This window comes from Chaetodon auriga, chromosome 11 (assembly GCF_051107435.1).
Source record: "Chaetodon auriga isolate fChaAug3 chromosome 11, fChaAug3.hap1, whole genome shotgun sequence".
Classification (NCBI taxonomy): domain Eukaryota; kingdom Metazoa; phylum Chordata; class Actinopteri; order Chaetodontiformes; family Chaetodontidae; genus Chaetodon; species Chaetodon auriga.
Window position 1 is genome coordinate 13,580,982 of NC_135084.1, and position 18,047 is coordinate 13,599,028.

Here is an 18,047-nt window from a genome sequence, read left to right on the forward strand (position 1 = left end):
CAGTTTCAGTGACAAAATAAACTGCAGGAGCTTTTGCTTGTGAGAAAGAGTGTGTTTGCATATGTGTATCTGTCCTGGTATTTAGTGTGTGTTTATGCACAGTTGCAAAATAGTAATCTACACACGTGGGGAAACATGTACAGTACATATATATATACAGGTTCATGGGTGGCTGCTTCCAGCTTATACAGAATTCAGAAACTATAATAGAGGAGCAGAACCAAACTAATCAGTTTTATAGATCCAGGACATTTTAAACTCCAATCTTCAATTTAAGGATTTATCTTCTGTGAATGCTGTGAGGGTGAATCACAGTTCTCTGTAACCCACCAAAAAAACCTACTCTACAGGGTTTTCAGGAAATAATCAAGATGATATACCGCAATAGCATTCCTTCGATTTACTAAACCCGTAACTGCATGACAACAGTATATCATCAGTCTCGACTTCAAAAAGCTCATTCAGCAGTGTTACCATGAACCTTAATGCATCTCTCGGCTCCTCCGGGCAACATCACAGAGGCAGCTGAAGGGTTTTTGTTCCCGTGGCCGGACAGCACCAGGTGTCAAAATCTATGGATCAACCTTACCAGCTAGCCCAACACCAGCTGTAGTTCATGTGGCTCAATCTGGCATAAACTCACAGCTGAAACCATAAAAACTAGCACAACTGACTTTAAACTGACTTCATGATTTAATGTAAAGTGACTAGTTCATATTTTTGCGAGAGCCTGGGAAAACACATTTATTTATACATCATATCTCAAAAAGTATCTGAGTAGTATGTGAATGCAGCTTGAACTTCTTGCCTGCAGTAACAATGTTTTTTGTGCACAGCAAGTACAAAAAAACAGGATCATGGGTCATGAGCAATCTGTTGCAGAAATTTTAAATTAGATCAAAGTATTTATGTGAGATGAAGATGAAGTGTGCCAGAAGGATTTTACATGTTTCACAAACCCTTTTGAAGGAAAAGATGAAAGCTGATTACATGTTGTTTGAAAGTAGAAAATAGAGAGCCTTAATTAGAAAGGGCATCGAGAGAAATCTGACTGAATTTCCTCCTAGTCAAAAAGCAACCAATATGGGCCCAGAAAAAATAAGACAATCATGCATTGTTTTTTGACCTGGACGCTTCATCAGTAGAGTTAAAATGAGGCAGAAAATGTCTTTCTGTTGTTGTTGTTGTATTTGGAGGATCTCGAAACCAACAAGTGATTATAAAGCCATTGTTTCTCCTTTGATTCAAGATCTATGTCTAAAGACTTTGCTGACAGGCCGTTGAGGTGGTCCATATGGCGGTGTGAAGGCGCAGGGCTCGTGACTCTCTGGAGGATGTAGAGGAAATTAGACAAAGGCTCAGCCAGCAGGCCCTCAGCCTCACAGAGCCTCAATGGAGCAGCAGCAGATCCCCCACTGGGGCCAGTTGCCTGTACGTTTTCAAACCAAAGTCTGATCTATGGAAATTGGCTACTCCAACATAATACGTTCAACCATGCATACTCCTGGCTCCTGGGTCACATGGTCTCTCTTTAAAGGTGAATAGTGGTAAAGGAATGTTTAACAATCTATTGACATGTGGCAGATTCATGCTTTCACTCGCTCATCAGCGACACTATGCGGATTCATCTACTGTTGGTGAAATTTTAAATATTCAGACAGGAAACCATGCAAAAGCAGATTGTTATAAGTGTTATTATGATGAGACTGCTTAATGTGTTTAGATTTGAAATTCAGATGTTATATCTGTTAGTTTATTGCTCTTAAAAGATTTGATATTATGCATTTGTTATTACAAATATGACAAAGAAATATATAAAGTAGAAACTCATAGAATTGAGAAAATAACATATATGGTGCCTCTGACAGCTTGTGAACATAACACTAGAAGACAGGATACACAAAATATGTTAGGATTTTTCCTTTCATACAAGCAGTTTGCATTAGAATCACATTTTACTTTCTGTCTCTTTGTCCTTTATCCACTATTTTCTCCCTCTGTTATACAGCAACTGAAAAACGTGATCAGCGTTGTAAACGTTCTTGAGGTTTTCAAAGTCTTAAAAAAAAAAAACCTTAAGGACACCTGCTATGCCTTCAGGGCCTCAGAGAAAAACCTGCCATGTGATTTACACTTGTAGCTAAAAAAAAAAGCACTTGCCATGTTCTCTGAGAGTACAGTAAGAAATGAGTCTTACAGAGAGAAGGCGATGGACCCCTGGAGTGAGACCCCCCCCCCCCCCCCCCCCCCAAAACAGACAGATGGGCAACAGAACACGACACCACAAATCTTATCAGCTCAGAAAAACACACTGGACAGTGTACAGGTGTGAGCGGAACGGAGCAGGTAGCATACACACGCACCACCAGAAACATATCATGTGAACATGCATTTTCATTCCAAACTGTCATGATCTGACCTAAAAGCACCCAAAAATGTGAGCGGGTGTCTATACTTTCTTTCACTTTCTGTATTAAAGAAGAAAATCATAGTAAGCCTTACAATAAACGACTCCCCGTGAGAAAACAGTGTTTTATTGCGGGAAGATGCAGGCTGTGAACTTGTTGATACAGGAACGAAGAAACAATTGGACGAGAAGATGTGCTGCCAAATCTGCTTATGTAACCACTCTACGACAGTCCATTCACCTCAGCACCAAGTAAATCTCGCTGATTGTGGCAGAAATGTTGAAATCCTTGGATGTTCTCCGAGTTCTCTCCCATGACACAGATCGGCCCCCATTTACAACTTTCATTTGTGTGTGTGTGTGTGTGTGTGTGTGTGTGTGTGAATGTGGGTGCGTGTACAAGACAAATGACTTCCATTTGTATTTGTGCTTGCGCAAACCGCACTGCACACGTTTGTTGTTAGTGCAGGCTCACACAGGTTTGGGAAGGGACAGAGAAGTGCATGTAAAGTGTGTGTTGTATTGTATTGTATTGACATGCCAGTAACCCTGTGTGACAGCGAGCAGGTCGATGAGCTGTTGTGATCGGGGGCCCTTTGATCTGAAACCCTCTGAAGTCACCTTTCACTCCAAACTGAGAGAACCTTACTCAAATAGTTTGACTCTCATACTAGGCTCTTTTCCTCTCTGCTTGTTCTGTCTTTCCTACTTTTACACACACACACACACACACACTTGAAGTTAGCCATTGTGGTCTGTGAGAGAAGTCAATATGTGTGCATTGAGCTGTCAGCTGATGCGTCTCTGTGTGTCCCCTCTTGTCTGTCTGGTCTCCATGGCATCATCTATAAAGACTGTCTCAGATCCAAAGCCCGGACGGGGGGGACGCACGGAGCAGCATGTCTCAGACACACATGTAGATTCACATATAGGTAACTATAGGTTGCGAAAACACTTCATAATCAACATCTTGAATTTACATTAATGCTCAATCCTTGAGACCGATCATGGGCATATTACTTACATAAAGGAGGATTTGTACTTTGCACATGATACTGACTGGATGCAGTAAATCATAAGCGTAAAACACTGCAGTTCTCCTTGAACTATCCTTCTCTACTCCTCACTTATTTTCATGATAAAGTGTGCTGTCAGCAGGTGGTTTGCTTTCCCACAGCTGTGTGATGAGAGGATATGTCTCCAATAAATGGATAAATAAAGAATGGAAAATACAAAACCGGCCACTTAGGCATGTTATTCATGTTTCTCTGTGATTCACAGAAAACGCAGCAAAACACATCCTCAGTCTGTGTAAATATAAGCTTTTGTTATGCACGGAGCAAAAGATTTCCGAATATATTTATGTTGTGGAATTGCATTTCGTTCAGTTGTGTGTGTTCGGCTTAAACAGGTCTGTAAAGGTATTTGAGGTGTTACAGCATTAGAGTAAGTCACTGTGTGATCAGTGCAAAAGACAAGGCTCATTTATGTTTTCATCTCAGTTCTCTAAACTTCTGACATGCACACACACCGAAAGCACCCATTTATTCTTAACACACACATACACACACATATAAACCGGAGTGTTTTCCCTGGAAGATGAAAGCCAAATGTCTGGAAACAGACTTCACATCTGCATCACGTTAAATACGCTAATAATCCCGCCCCAACGCATGAGCGAGGATGTGCATGTACACACACAGATTTGAAATTTTCTGCAGGCTGTGAGGCAATTGCTTACGCATTCACTTAAACTGAGAAGAATTAACTCCTTTCCAAACACAAGCTGAGAGGTGTGTGTGTTGTTTCTATATCCCTCCTGTCTATTTATTAGAGCATCAACTAACAGAACACTTAAGGCTCAAGTGAGTCCTCTCTTGTTACACTTCTAGCTTTTAATTAATTTGGGCCAATGAAGTTTCTGAGAAGCTAAACCATGACTAAAAACAAACACGTGCGCAAACATGTCTGCTGTTTCTTTTCATAGCCTCAGCAACAGCGTGAGGACCGTGTTGAGTAGAGAAATGTACACCAGTGTTTGCCTGGTGGCCAAATTATATGTGTGCAAGTGAAGGACTTAAATATTTTTTTCGAAGCAAATAAACAAAATAAAACAACACGGACTTCCTGAGAAGTTTGCTGGTCATGCCAAATAAATATGTACTACTGCTAAATGACGGCACAGAAAATGGCTTTCTAAATGTTTTGCATGTCTGAGTCAATTTCATCTGGGATCGCATTAAATGAAACAGGATTATTATTATTATTATTATTTTTTTCAAAATAAAACATCGTGAAATATTATTTGCTGACATTGCGAAGAACGCACTTTTTGAAAAATATTTGTAAATACTGTATTTTATATTAGGTTTGAATTTGACACATTATATTAACTGATAGATATCCGTTTCAGCAAAGCGTGACTTTTATTTTTCTACCCATGCATAACCGGAAGTAACATCTGTTTTTCTGGGTGAATTGACACGGGTGCGTAATTTAACACTCCGCCACAGTCCCGTCTGTCACAGCTCCTCTGGACTTTACTCTGAGCAGGATCAAGTCTCATCGGCATTAACGCAGAATGGACGTGAAGCTGCTGGCGGTCGTGGCTGCGCTCACGATGGTGATATATGCGCCCCCATCACAAGGTATGGAATTATCTGCTGGTTTCACGTGTGTTGTTGGTTGAGGTTTACTTACTTTTTTATTTATTTATTTTATTTTTTTCAGTTGTCGGTGTAAAGTAAAGCGATAAAGTGACACTTTCCTGCCAGGTAGAGGTACTTAAATCATTACTTGTCAGTATCATACTGAGTTTTTTTTTTATTTCCTTAAGATAAGAAATAAAAGGATAAATAAAATGCATTAGTCCCAAATAATCTTTTAAAAAGCGTCTAACGGACTTTCTATTCCACAGCTGCTGTCTTTTAGTACTTGAATAAAGAATTAACCCAAACAGACTTTTACAATTGTTATGTTAATTATGATATTTTGAAATGACACTAAGTAAATTTAGTGGCAAATCTGCCCCAAAAATCTGCAATTTTATTCAGACGCCATAATCCCGATTACATAATATTAAAATACATATGTGGCCCAAATGTGAATTAAACGCTGTACCGCTTCATTTTATTTAAAATATTACTTAAATCCCATAAAATGTTGTTTTAATGGAAGCATGAGCTCATTCTGGAGCGGTGAAAACCTTTCTCCGTCATGCGTAAAGCACCAGCGGGTTGCACATGTGGCTCCAGCACTAAGAAATTCCCAGTCGGATCGGCGATCAACGTGTGTATTTGTTCTGCTCTTTGTTTTCATTTAATTGCTGGCAAATGAGGCAGCTATAAGACAAAGCCGCAGCTAGTCTACATGGCGACATCAGTCACCCAACTTGAAGGTGTTGTCCCCTTTATCATGTTAATAACGGGAGATAATTAGCATAGAGTTTAATCTATAGCGGCACTTCTCACCATCTGTTTGTGCGACCTGCAGTTTCCTTCAAAAACAGGGATTGACAAGACTGAAGACTGCACTGTTTAGTCCTTGTCATTAATAGTCCAGGCTAGAATTATTCTGAGAGCACCTTCACCCAACTGATACCACGAGGGGTTCACGAAAAAAAGAGAAAACATTTAGGCTTATTTATTTTTCCTTATTAATCAACCGTGAATCTGTGGGTACAAACCTGAAAACTGAGGTTGTAATGGAAAGTATGCAAATCTATCATGAAGTCCAGGGACCACACAGGCCACGGAGGAGTTGGGTTTGATTGAAAGAGTTTAGAGTCTGTGGGTCTGACATAAGTGTCCCCTACCTCTGTGTGTGTTCTGTGGCTCCAGCAGAAACATCTTCAAAGTTCAAATATGACATTTTGTTTTAACGGTGGTCGGTGTTGGCTCCATTCCTACATGTCCCTGCTAAAGATAACTGAGATAAATAATGGACTGATAAAAAGTCTTATGCAAGTCCAACAAGACTATGCTGCATGGGCTGTTAGCATGTATGGGCAAATTCCTGTAGACTTTCAGAGGCTCTGCATCCGTGCTTCAACTTGTTGCTTTGTCAAAGAAGATGCTTTATATGATTTTTTTTATTTTGTCTTTTACTGCATTAGATTATTGTGATAATCTTCCATCTTACCCAGTTTCCACATGAGATCATTACCTTCATCTAATCTGATTTATTGCTCTCTGGGAAACATGCTTTGCTGCGAGCGTGTTTCTGATACTTATCTCTTCTTCTTCCTCTCAGCAAAGCCCATCAGCCTGGTGGAGAGATGCTACTGTCGTTCAACAGTCAACAGCCTCCCGCGGGGCTACATCCGAGAGCTCAGGTTCATCCACACGCCCAACTGCCCATTCCAAGTGATGTGAGTATACTTTTTACTGCCAGCTTTACTAAGTGGCACACACAAACACATAGAATTGCATGTTTTCCACCCTAGCCTTAAAACATCAGACAGGTTTCCTCCTTGTTGGACATTTCTCACCATCAATCTCAGAGAGGTGACAGGCCAGAGAAAGGAGTTGTGCATGCATGTGTACACACACGCCCCTCTGTCACTCGCTTCCGCACACATGCACAGAAAGCAAGTCATTTTTTACCATAGGCCCACTGACGCGTCCACAGGAAGTGCTCCATTTCAGTATGAGTGAACGTGAAAGGGAGGTGGAAATTGGACGCAGTGTTGTTTGCAACAGGAAAGCAATTATTGTGGCTTTTGTAATTGGGTTTGCTTCTCATTTGCTTGTCACGCAGCGTTTCCTCCTCATACTGTGCTTACAGCCTTCAGGTCTGATCTAATCCGTTGTTACGGCTCGTGTGGAGTGAATTTACAGATGAAAGTGCACTGCAACATGCATGTTGGTTACGATAGAGGGGAAAACTTCAGGATCAGTTAAACGCTAAGAGTGAGAAAATGAATTGGCAGGTTTGACATATACACATGTGTGCCAAAGGAGGCATGATCACTCACATAGAGACATATGATCCAGTCTTGACCCATTCTGTAAATAACCACAGGGTTATGCTGGATTTAGAAAGGAGCCCACATGTTGAGGGATTGACTCCTCAACCTCCATATGCTTGTTTGTCTTTACTGCACATTAATTGGATACTTCAATCAAGGGTAAACTGTCAAACTTAAGGGATATTATCTTTGAGAATGCACATAGATCATTTGCTCTATGAATATCTGTAGCAGCATCACATGTAAGGTCAAAGGTGATTGATCACCACTGAGAGCTCTGTGTGTGTCAAACTGACATGGCGGTGTTAAATCAGTCTCTTTGATAACAATGTGTCAAGACACCCAATGACACGCATTTTGCATAACTCACCCTTTCATCTTCAACTGAGGCATAATTGCCATTCTCTCTTTTTTCGATCAGCGCCAAGCTGAAGACAAACAAAGAGGTGTGTGTGAACCCAGAGATCCGGTGGCTGCAGCAGTACCTGAAGAACGCTATCAACAAGTGAGTAGCAACTAATCAGACTGATTTTGGTTATGGATTGTGTGTTTGCTCTCAGTGCATGGTTCTGCTGTCTGCTGTCATCCTGGAGCAGATAAGTTGTCTGGATCACGGTTAAATCACTTCCACTCTATAGAAATTCAAAGTAAGACATGCAAGAGCACAAATGCACATTTGGACATCTATCAATGGACCATTGTGAAAGTGACTACTCTTAATTGCCCAATTTAGCCCAAGACTTGAGACGTGCTAGTACATGACCAAGTGGGAGTAGAGAGTGATCCCATTTTCACACACAAACTGTATTTAATCTGCTCTTACTAGTGCTGTTATGGGTTCGTCCCCGGACATCACTGTTTATGCACGACACAGGCTTAATAAAATATTGACTTAAACCTCACTTGGATAAATATTGCACATTTGCTAAACACAATACTCGCAAAATAGTGTAACTTCACAGGGATACCTTTTCTCTTTTGGTCACTCAGTGTAACATGAGTGCAACAACGTGCACTCCTCAATCATGTTAAAGTTTGTCTGAAGGCTAAAAGTCACTGCCAATATCAACTGTCTCCTTCCTGCCCTGGGGACACTTTTCTGGAAATAACGTTGGCAACATGAAGTTTATTGAAAGGATCAAGTTGCCATCCTGAACTCTATGCAGTCATGCACTTCTAAGGCACCCCCGCAGTGTTCGGATGAAACAAACGCTGCACTGCGGTGTGAGACAGACAAAGATGCAGAAAGTGGATTTTCACATGAGGAATATCAATGCACTCCTGCAGTCACTGGTCCTATGACGATTTTGATATCAGCCCTGACACTCAATACACACTGACTGACCCGCACACAGCCCCGCAGTCAGACTGTCTGTCTCGAGGATGATTGTGGAGCCCTTGACTTGCTGAGGTGTGAGCAGTCCGCTGCATAACAAAACAGCTCATGCAGAGAGTAGACAGTGCTCATTTACAATGGATCAGATCTAATGTGTTTCCAATTACACATACAGTCAAAGGGGTGGAGGGACTTACTTACAATGTGTGTAAAGGCACACGGTTGTAAGTCATGCATTATGCTGCTCTTTAGTCTGGTAAACAAGACCATGATTACCTTTTTCATCAGTTGAAAAGTGGCTCAGATTTTACATAGTATTCAATGTCAATAATTAGACTGCCCACCCATGTTCAAGTGTTTATACATGGTTAGTGTGGTGTGTGTGTATCACCCTGCATATACAAATTTGTGTTCTGCAAAATTGCATATTCAGATATGCGATTTATCAAAACAAGTTTTTTCATTTAAATGAAGTGAAAAGTTTACAAAAAGCTGGAAAGATAAACTCAACCTGTCAACAACTAATTGATTAAAAACTTTGGCGATAGAAAAGACCAACTGACCAATGTGACAAATGTGATAAGAGGAGACCAGTTAAAACTAAATGCAGGATAAATTCAGCTTTAACAGGCTAAAATGTTGAGTTCTTGATTTCAGGTAAACAAACATTTTGGTCCCATAAACTCAAAGCAGCTGTTTCTGTTTGAGAACACTGGGGTTGAATATTTTCTGAATTTTGGCACTTTCCTGGCATCCAATCGTGGCTGGACAAATACTCATTAATTTTCAGGATGGTGTTTACTAGTTACATTTTCGTAGCCGAGTGTTTATAGGAATGGACATGGTACCAATTCTGTTTAGCGTGTCACTCAGCCAGTTATCATCTATCGGCTCTTGTTGGTTTTGACAAAATTGAAAGGCAGCAACCAACTGTGCAAATACTCACTGCCAAACATGCTATATGATTTTGACATTTCATCCATTTTGTTCTTATAAAATTCATATGAAATTTGCTTTTCCCTTCCAGGATGAAGAAATCCAAACAGGGCAACTGAAAGCTCCCGCAGAGATCCCCCTGAGCCATCACAGCCATGTAGCATGTGATATGAGATCATCTGGTATGTTGTACAGCACTTATCCTGGCTGCCACGCGGCGGCCTTATGCATGGAATAAACCTACAACTCTTCACCATGAACACCAGCCCTGTCGCCGTCTTCACCGTCTTCACCATCACCACTCTGTAGAGATCGTAGATGTTATTAGTGCAAAGTGCAATTATATCTGTGAGTGTATGTTTTTCTAACTATAATATGTATATACATTTTTTTTTTAATGGACTTCCACAGTAAAGAGATATTTTTGGAGATTTTCTTGTCCTTCTGGCCTCTCTGTCATTTAGGAAAAGGGATCAACCCCGGGGTCAAAGCGTTTAAGGGGGAGAGATGTAGGTCAGGGGGAGGGTTTTCTCCACCACAAACATGAGTTCGCATCCCACAGTCCTGTGGATTGCTGAGCTTGGAGATTTATTAGAACTAATCCTAAACATGAGATCTGCTTATCCTTATTGTCTCTGATTTTAAATTGTTCACATTGATCAGCAACAATTTATAGTTTCTCTTCTAAAAGCAAAGGATCGGACAGAGCCGCAGAGTTTGTTGTATTTCATGTTTCAAATTAATTGGCACTGAGGAATTTCAATGAGTACCAGCTACTCCGGCCTATATATAGACGTATAAAAGATCCTAGTAAAAGTGGCAATTACAATGTTTTTGTGATGGAGGTTAGGATGCCAAGCAAGCTTGAGCATTTCCTGAGCTGTTCTGTGGCTGTGATTACGCGACCCTGTGTTACCCAATGTCTGCTTTTTTCATTCCCAGAGAAAAGCTGAACATCTGGATCTCAAACGTTTTTAATTGAGCAACCAATAATTCAACATTTACTGGAATTATAAAGCTGTGCCACTTGAGAAGGGATGGGAAGAACAAACCGTGTCACAGTCTTACTAAATTGGTGTGAAAAAGATGAGATCATGTCGGATAGATCCTGAAGAGATAGGCATGTCCATTTAAAGGAAGAGTGTTGAGCAATTTGAATAACAGTCATCACATTGGCTGTTAAAGCATCATGTTATACTGAGAGCCGCAGTAGAGAAAGTAGTACTGTAGTACCATTACTGACAATGAATAGGTGTGAAGTACATCGATGTGACTACTTACAACTGTCATGCAGATAGCAATGCACTTTATATCTGATGTACCCAAGTTTTGACAACAAAAATTTGCCATTACTCACTAAGTCTGATCATTGAATTCTGTCTTTTGTCTTTATTTTATATGTTAATCATGCTGTTTCCATTCTGTTCTTTTTGATCATTGAATGTGTAGCTGCATTTAACTGTAAAAGTCCAGGAGATGTAGTCATCTATTCATTTAAGTCTCCTTTTCACATGTAAAATTAATATTATATAAATGTTTTATTTTTGTACTCTTTTTATGCATTTATATATTAAATCTAAACATTTAAATGAAGGAGCTCTACTCTCACAATTGAGTCATCCAGCCAGCATTTTCTTGTAAAACGTGTATACAGTTGGTCAGCTAAAAAGGGAAATCTTTAAAATGTTGTGGTGGCCATTTAAATGCATGCTCTCCTATATGTTATGAGCTTTTTCATCATAAATACTCACACTTATACCCACTGCTGCACACATAGACACAGTCATATGCTCAGCGTAAAGCACACTTTTCCAGGGCCAACACACAGCTGCTGAAATCTTACTGTACCAGTGGGTCAGAGGGTAAATCTAAAGACTTTGATGTGAGAACATGTGTTTAGCTTTACTCACAAGGGCAAATGAGAGGCAAGGACAATGATCCTGCCTGTTATTTAACTATTAACTCAACAAGCGACCATTAAGAAAACATTAGAGCTAAAAGGGATGAACTTTTAACTTCCCTCGAAGGGCATTATGGGAGGCGGAGCACAGTAGTTTATGCGATGAGAGTTGTCGGCTGATTGAAACATCAGGGAGAAATAAAGGGCAGTGAGTGGCAGTCCACAACCCATTTGGCAATGTTTACTGATCAGCTTTGAAGTCCTGTTTAAGCAGGATAAATCAGCAGCTCTCTTGTGGAGATATAGCCACTGATTTGGCTCTGGTGTCCCAATTTGGAGTGTAAATTAATCAGATATAATCACATTATGAACTGATTGTGTTAAACTGATATCACTGCAGGAATCTGCAGTCATGTATTGCGTAAGTATTTTCCTCTGCAGTAATGGGGAGATGGGGCAGCTTGGGCACATGTCACATTTTATAAGTCATACAGAGGATGGATCCTCGCATCTTGCAGTGTTAACTGTTTGTACTCTGAATAAAGCATTTTTAAACCATTTGTTCACCGAGAATATTTCAGTTAAACTTCATAAGGTAAACAGCTCACATGCCATTCGCCTTCGATCATCAATGCTTCATTTATTACTTATTATTGCACTTACATTTTGACAGATCTGCGTGGGCTGCAGAAAAACATACAAAAATGTGACATGTCCTCTAATGAAAAGCAGTTGTTAGTCGTAGTTCATAACTCATTGTGTTCTTGGGATCGCTGCCAACATCCACCAGTAAAACCATGCAGGTGGTGTGACTGGTGCCATGAAGCCTGAGATGCAGTGAAAAGGGGATATATTTTAGATTTTATGTGCACATTTCATTTACTTGTAAATGGAAAGTGTTAAAAGAAAATGCAAAAAATGTCAGAAAATATCACACATTGCTTGTAAAATTATACGTCATTCATAACAAAATGTGTCGCGTCTGGAATAACAGAACAGCCAATATAAACATATGGAGAGTTTTCTTTGAAGTCCATTAAACAAGAGGCTATGGAAAGTCAATGAGACGTGTTAAATCACTAATGCATCTGCACATGTAGTTTACTGAAGTGTAACAGAACAGCATTATTAAATGAATTATTAGCAGATTTACACGAGTGATCTTCTTCAGTGGCGTGTTGGTACTTGAGGCGAGCTGGGCACCGAGCCTAAATAAACACACCACACATCTGCTCACAAAGCCATCAGCAAACCTGAGAGACAAGCACACAGATCTAATCAGCTGTGACTCACTACCACTTTGGACAAACGAAATCCCTGAACGAGCAACTTTTTTTAATCAAAAACTCAGTTTGGAAGTGAATTAAAGTCTGTGTTGCAAGGCTGTGTTTTACTTTGTTGAGAAAGATTCTGAATATATACTGAAAAAAAGAGTAAAACCAGAGGGCTACTCAGCACCTTGGTATGAGCTGAACAGCCAGCATTGTGCTGATTTACTCAAAGGCGAAGGAATGTACAAGACAGGAGACGACATATGACTTTCATATTCAGCATTGCCTTCAAAACTCTGTTGAGGTTTGGAGTTCAACCGCAATGTCAGAAGAAAAACTGACACCTTGACAGACGAATAAAGATTTGTCATGTGAAATGCAAGGAATGACACAGAAATGAGGGACGAGTGAAGTGTATGTGCTCGTTTAACTTACCGTACATGTTCCCTCCATCTTATGCTGTAAGGGCTCCCAGATGTGCAGCCAATGAAACTCCACTTAGCGGTTATTCATCATGAAAAGCTGAGCTTGAAAAATATAACAGTTTGGTGTGTGTGTGTGTATGCGTGTGTACGTGAGAGGGTAACAGGGGTCATTGAAAGCCACTTCAAGAAGGTCCCAGTGAACATTGCTTTCCCCGGTCAGCCCAGTTTTTAATAAAAACTACAAGGTGGTAAAGTTAACCTGGGTTCAGTTTTAATGTTTAAGTGTGTGTGTGTGCATATCAGGGAGTATGTACATGTATCCATGTGTGATGTCACTTCCTAGCTCTCCTTCAAGACCATTAACTTTGCTTTAGCTCTGTACCTCCAGCCTCCAGCTGGCAGCTGAACACAGCAATTTAAAAGCCCTTATAGTTTGTCACAACCCATAATGTCAAGGGATCATGAAAATGACCCAGAGGAGCTTATTAGGTGGTCAAATCGCAGACACTACTTCGTCACTGTGGTTGGACCGTGGAGGAGTAAAGTGCTGCGACACAACAATAATCTCTAAGGTTTCACGTGAAAACTATTGGGCCAGTTACTGAACTTTGTGGTCCGTGAAGGTCTGATGATACTGTGCTCCACGAAAAGACACTCTGGTTTGTCTGACTTTCAGATTACACTAACTTCCTGCCAAATAGTCACTGCAACATCCACACATAAATTAAAGCATATGCTGATATGCGAAATGATATGTGTGGTGTTTTGCTGAACTCATCTTGCTGTTTCTGTTGCTTTTTGCAACCCTGTTAACAAGACAGAATACCTTAGCTTTACGTTCACATTTGATGTCCCACAGGAAAACTCTGTTTTTTTTGTTTCACCCCAAAACAATTAGCGCAGAGCACGGGGTCAGCTACCGCGGGCCAGACACTTGGCTGTCATGTGGTATTGATTTTTGGTTTTTCCGGTTGAGGGTTGAAAACTTAAATTCCTTGGCAGCCAGCTTTAGATGCTGACAGTTCAATGCAGAGACAATAAAGATGAAGTGGTACATTTTAGAGTAAAGGTTAGAAACCTATAGAGCTATAGAGCTTTAGCCTGAGAAAGGACAACATAATGGGAGCTGCGAAGGTATGTGTACGTTTAATTTAAACAAACACACAGGGCCTCTTATAATCTCTTAGATTATTCCGTATTGTTCCATTAACTGTCATTCAACAAGCCCGTATAATGCAGGCGAAGAGAAAAACATGACACTCATTCAGATGTGATCTCGACTAAGTCAGCTAACCTGATGTGATGCATCATGTGTTTGTATTGGACACAGAGCTGTCTGCAATCGTTCCCTCTCTCAGATAGGATGCCCATAATTTCTGATTCTGTCTCATTTCCGATCAGAGCAGACATGCACCAACTTCCACAACAACTTCACTTCACTTGACTCTGTGTTTTCCTGTTTAGAAAGTTCACAATAATTCTCTGAGAGGTCGATGTGTGTGTGTGTTCCTCCTGTTCTCAACCACAGCTCCCCTCCTGTTCCCGCCATGTTGCTATTTACCCCCCTGCCCCAGACCAGGCCACTGCCCTTCGGCATCATGTGTACCAAAATCTCGCCTCTCAAGGGAAACATTAGCAGAGTCAAAGCTGTTCTTGTATCAGATGACCCGTAGCACGTTTCTACACATGCACACTCTGACTCTGAAAAACCCAAAGCAATGATTAGTAAATGACTTGTTGATTGTGGAAAGAGGGGGTATGGAGTGTTGTTAATTGCCTTAACACTGCCAGTGACCCGCCAGAACATTAATCACAATTATGACAAAATTACTCAGCTGAACGTCTCTGAAGAGTTAGTTACTGCGATGAATGTTGAAAGTGACCAGCATGCAGTGTGTAATAACAGCGGCATGTGTGTGTCTGTTTGAAAATGAATGGGAGGCTAATAGAGGGGCCCCTATCAGCAGTTAAAATAGCCCCCCTGCAGTCTTTCCACCTTTCATGTGCTAATATCGCAGAGGTTATGAGTCCCAACTCTATCCATCTTCACACAGATGTTTGCATGGACGTGGGGCCTTCCCTCCACACAATAACATGGCTATGGTCCAAATTCCTTCAAAGTCATTCTGTTTTGAAACCCAGGAGAAACCCAATGGATCTTAGGTATGGATGAGGCACAATGAAGTCACATACTCAGGGGACAGTAGGAGGCCTCAGTCTGGGGGGCCCAGAGACGCTGAAACACCACCAACTTTAAACCTCACCCGCATATCACACACTGTGCTCCCCTTCATCTCCATTCCTTTCAGGATTATCAGTCACATCCTATAATTGGTTAATATATCTGTGGTGCCTCCATGAATGGTATGTTGAATGTCTTCCCATGTGCAGCTCTGAGTGCCATGTGACAACCGAAGAGAGGGGGAAAAGAAGACCATGAATGATGTGACTAACCAAAGGAAGAAAGAAATAATTATAGCATTATCTGGAGATGAAACCGACATACTGTACTCGCCTCATCTCTAATACCACAGAGTTTTACCATGAGTCTCATGTCTATAGAGACCCTTCTGTTGCACTGCAGTGTGACTCAGTGACTGGGAACGCTGTCCAGATGCGACAGGCAGGGAGGTCTGAGGCCTAATGCCACTGACCAACATTGTTCATCATCAAACAAATACAGTTTCTATAGACAAAGCAAAGAAATGACCGTTTCACCCGCAATACATCTGAATAGGATTTTGTTGTAACTGATACACCACAAATATTTTTGATTGTTTTTTTTCATTAGGTAGCCGTGTTGCTTTGACCAGATTTCAAATTTGACAGATTACTTCAACTTGGCGTATTTTAAAAGAACAGAACCATGTGAAAGCTCAGTGTTTTCTCCAGAAGACATGACTCAGTGGTGCATGCATGTTTAACCTGAATACGTCAGGGGATTCGCATCTTTGGCCCAGACTGAAATATCTCAACAACTATTAGATGGATTTTCATAAAATTTTAGTCCTAATGACGTTGGTGGTCTTCACTTCGCACCAACTTTAACTTGTCTAGTCTGCAAAACTAGCCGGTATTAGCATGCTAACACAAAAAATGCTGAATATGGTAAACATCATACCCGCTAAACAGCGATGTTAACATCATCGTTGTGATCATGTTAGCATGCTGATGTTAGCATTTAGTTCAAAGCACCACTGTGCCTCACAGCCTCACAGGGCTGCTTGCTCAACTCAGTATCAGTAATGATGATAATTTTTCAGGAATTAGGGACAGGAAACCATTGATGATGTTTGACTTTTGTGGCTAGAAAATGAATGCAGTGTTGAGTACTGATCAGTGGAAAGAGGATAATATTTATTGCTGGACAAACAATTTTCAGTCAGACTTCATAATACATCTAGGCCAGAGCAACATTGTAATAAAATGTTTAAAAAAAGGAAAAATGAGAATAGTAGTTCCATTTTCATTCATATCTGGGCCCTGCCAGTCCTTACCCAAAGCTGAGCCAAGAAATCCTGCCAGCTCTGGCTGCAGGACCAGAAGCACAACATCCAAACTAAACATGATCTCATCTCTCACTGATCCCAGCTTCTCTCTGGAGTTTCACAACCTGCCCCTGAGAGGCCTACATTCAGTTTGTAGGAAATCCAATCACACCAGGGAAGTGAAGTGAAGTTGTGAAGCTGATGCCACGAGCACTGAGGAATGTTAAAGACCATCCACCTTGCAGTCCGCCTGGTGAATTTGTTTCCATCCATCTGGCCGACTTAATGAAGCCTTCCTGGAATCACATCTATTGTTATAAGAGAACGCAACTTCACAGACAAACCAGTTGTCTGTTGCAGTTTACATAAAACACATCAAAGAAGCTAGAACAAAGGCTTTCTAATACCCAGACTGAAAGGAATTCTCTATCAATCTGGTATGAATTGTGCGATACATAACGAAGATCTTGTAAACTGGCTGTTTACAGCTGGCCCAAGTTCAGAGGAGTAATCCCTGGTTACTACCTGTAAATAGCAGCCATTAACTATTTTGAGGAATAAAATATTTTCTTTGAATACATATCAAGTTTAGTTGAATCACAAAAATAGATTATTGCAGCATGTGTATTCCTGCGGGTTCCTCTGACAAGTCCAGGTTGTATAGCTCATGAAAACTGTGTCCAAGTAGAGTTAAGAGTGCGAGCGATGAGCTTTAGTATTACAACACTGCTGTGCAGGCCAGCTAAAAGTCAGACGTGACAGAGACAGATCTGACATGGTTCTCATCTTAAAGAGGCTGCCAAAGAGTGTTTTTTCTTCCTTTGGCCTCTTTCTGGGTGCACACAAATCAGGATGCACTTCTCTATTGTTCCAACTGATCTTGAATGTACAGCACAACACTACCTCCTCAAAAATAAATATTTCCATTCATTTTTCCATGTATGAAGGCTGTGTACATTGGCACAGAGACCAAACAAAACCATAAAGGCAGTGATTCAACAAAAGGAACGAAACAAGCTGAAGGATGATTCACAATCCTTAAAAGCAAAAAAAAAAAGCAAAAAAAAAAGCATAATCTGTGACATAAAACAGCTGCATCTGGAGCATTGTTTACAGGACACAGACACTTGTTAGAGCTGGAAACCTCTGGAAGATCAATTACCAGCTAAGAGACTTTTTAGACTGATATAACCAAACTATGTACGCAAACGCAAATAACGAGAATGGGTTCATATAGATCTCATCTGGTTTGACCTTGAATGTGTAAGAGTTGTCATTATTTGTCTGAAAGTTGCTTTCTGGCCTGTGTGTTTGC

At 40.7% G+C, this 18,047-nt stretch overlaps 1 protein-coding gene across 1 annotated transcript; it reads left to right on the forward strand.

The window, feature by feature from the left end:
- Window positions 1–4,916: 4,916 nt before the first annotated feature.
- On the forward strand, window positions 4,917–12,105 carry cxcl12a (chemokine (C-X-C motif) ligand 12a (stromal cell-derived factor 1)). Its single transcript, XM_076743797.1, has 4 exons — window positions 4,917–5,055; window positions 6,659–6,776; window positions 7,798–7,881; window positions 9,740–12,105. Exons 1-4 carry the CDS (start codon window positions 4,989–4,991, stop codon window positions 9,765–9,767), a joined length of 297 nt encoding a protein of 98 aa, XP_076599912.1. The 5' UTR covers window positions 4,917–4,988; the 3' UTR covers window positions 9,768–12,105.
- Window positions 12,106–18,047: the final 5,942 nt, after the last annotated feature.

Excerpts from the sequence above, each read along its gene's own strand:
- cxcl12a (XM_076743797.1), top strand. The coding sequence starts at position 4,989 with ATGGACGTGAAGCTGCTGGCGGTCGTGGCTGCGCTCACGATGGTGATA. Across the intron at positions 6,777-7,797 it reads AACTGCCCATTCCAAGTGAT|CGCCAAGCTGAAGACAAACA; the intron begins GTGAGTATACTT and ends TTTTTCGATCAG. Across the intron at positions 7,882-9,739 it reads CTGAAGAACGCTATCAACAA|GATGAAGAAATCCAAACAGG; the intron begins GTGAGTAGCAAC and ends TTTCCCTTCCAG.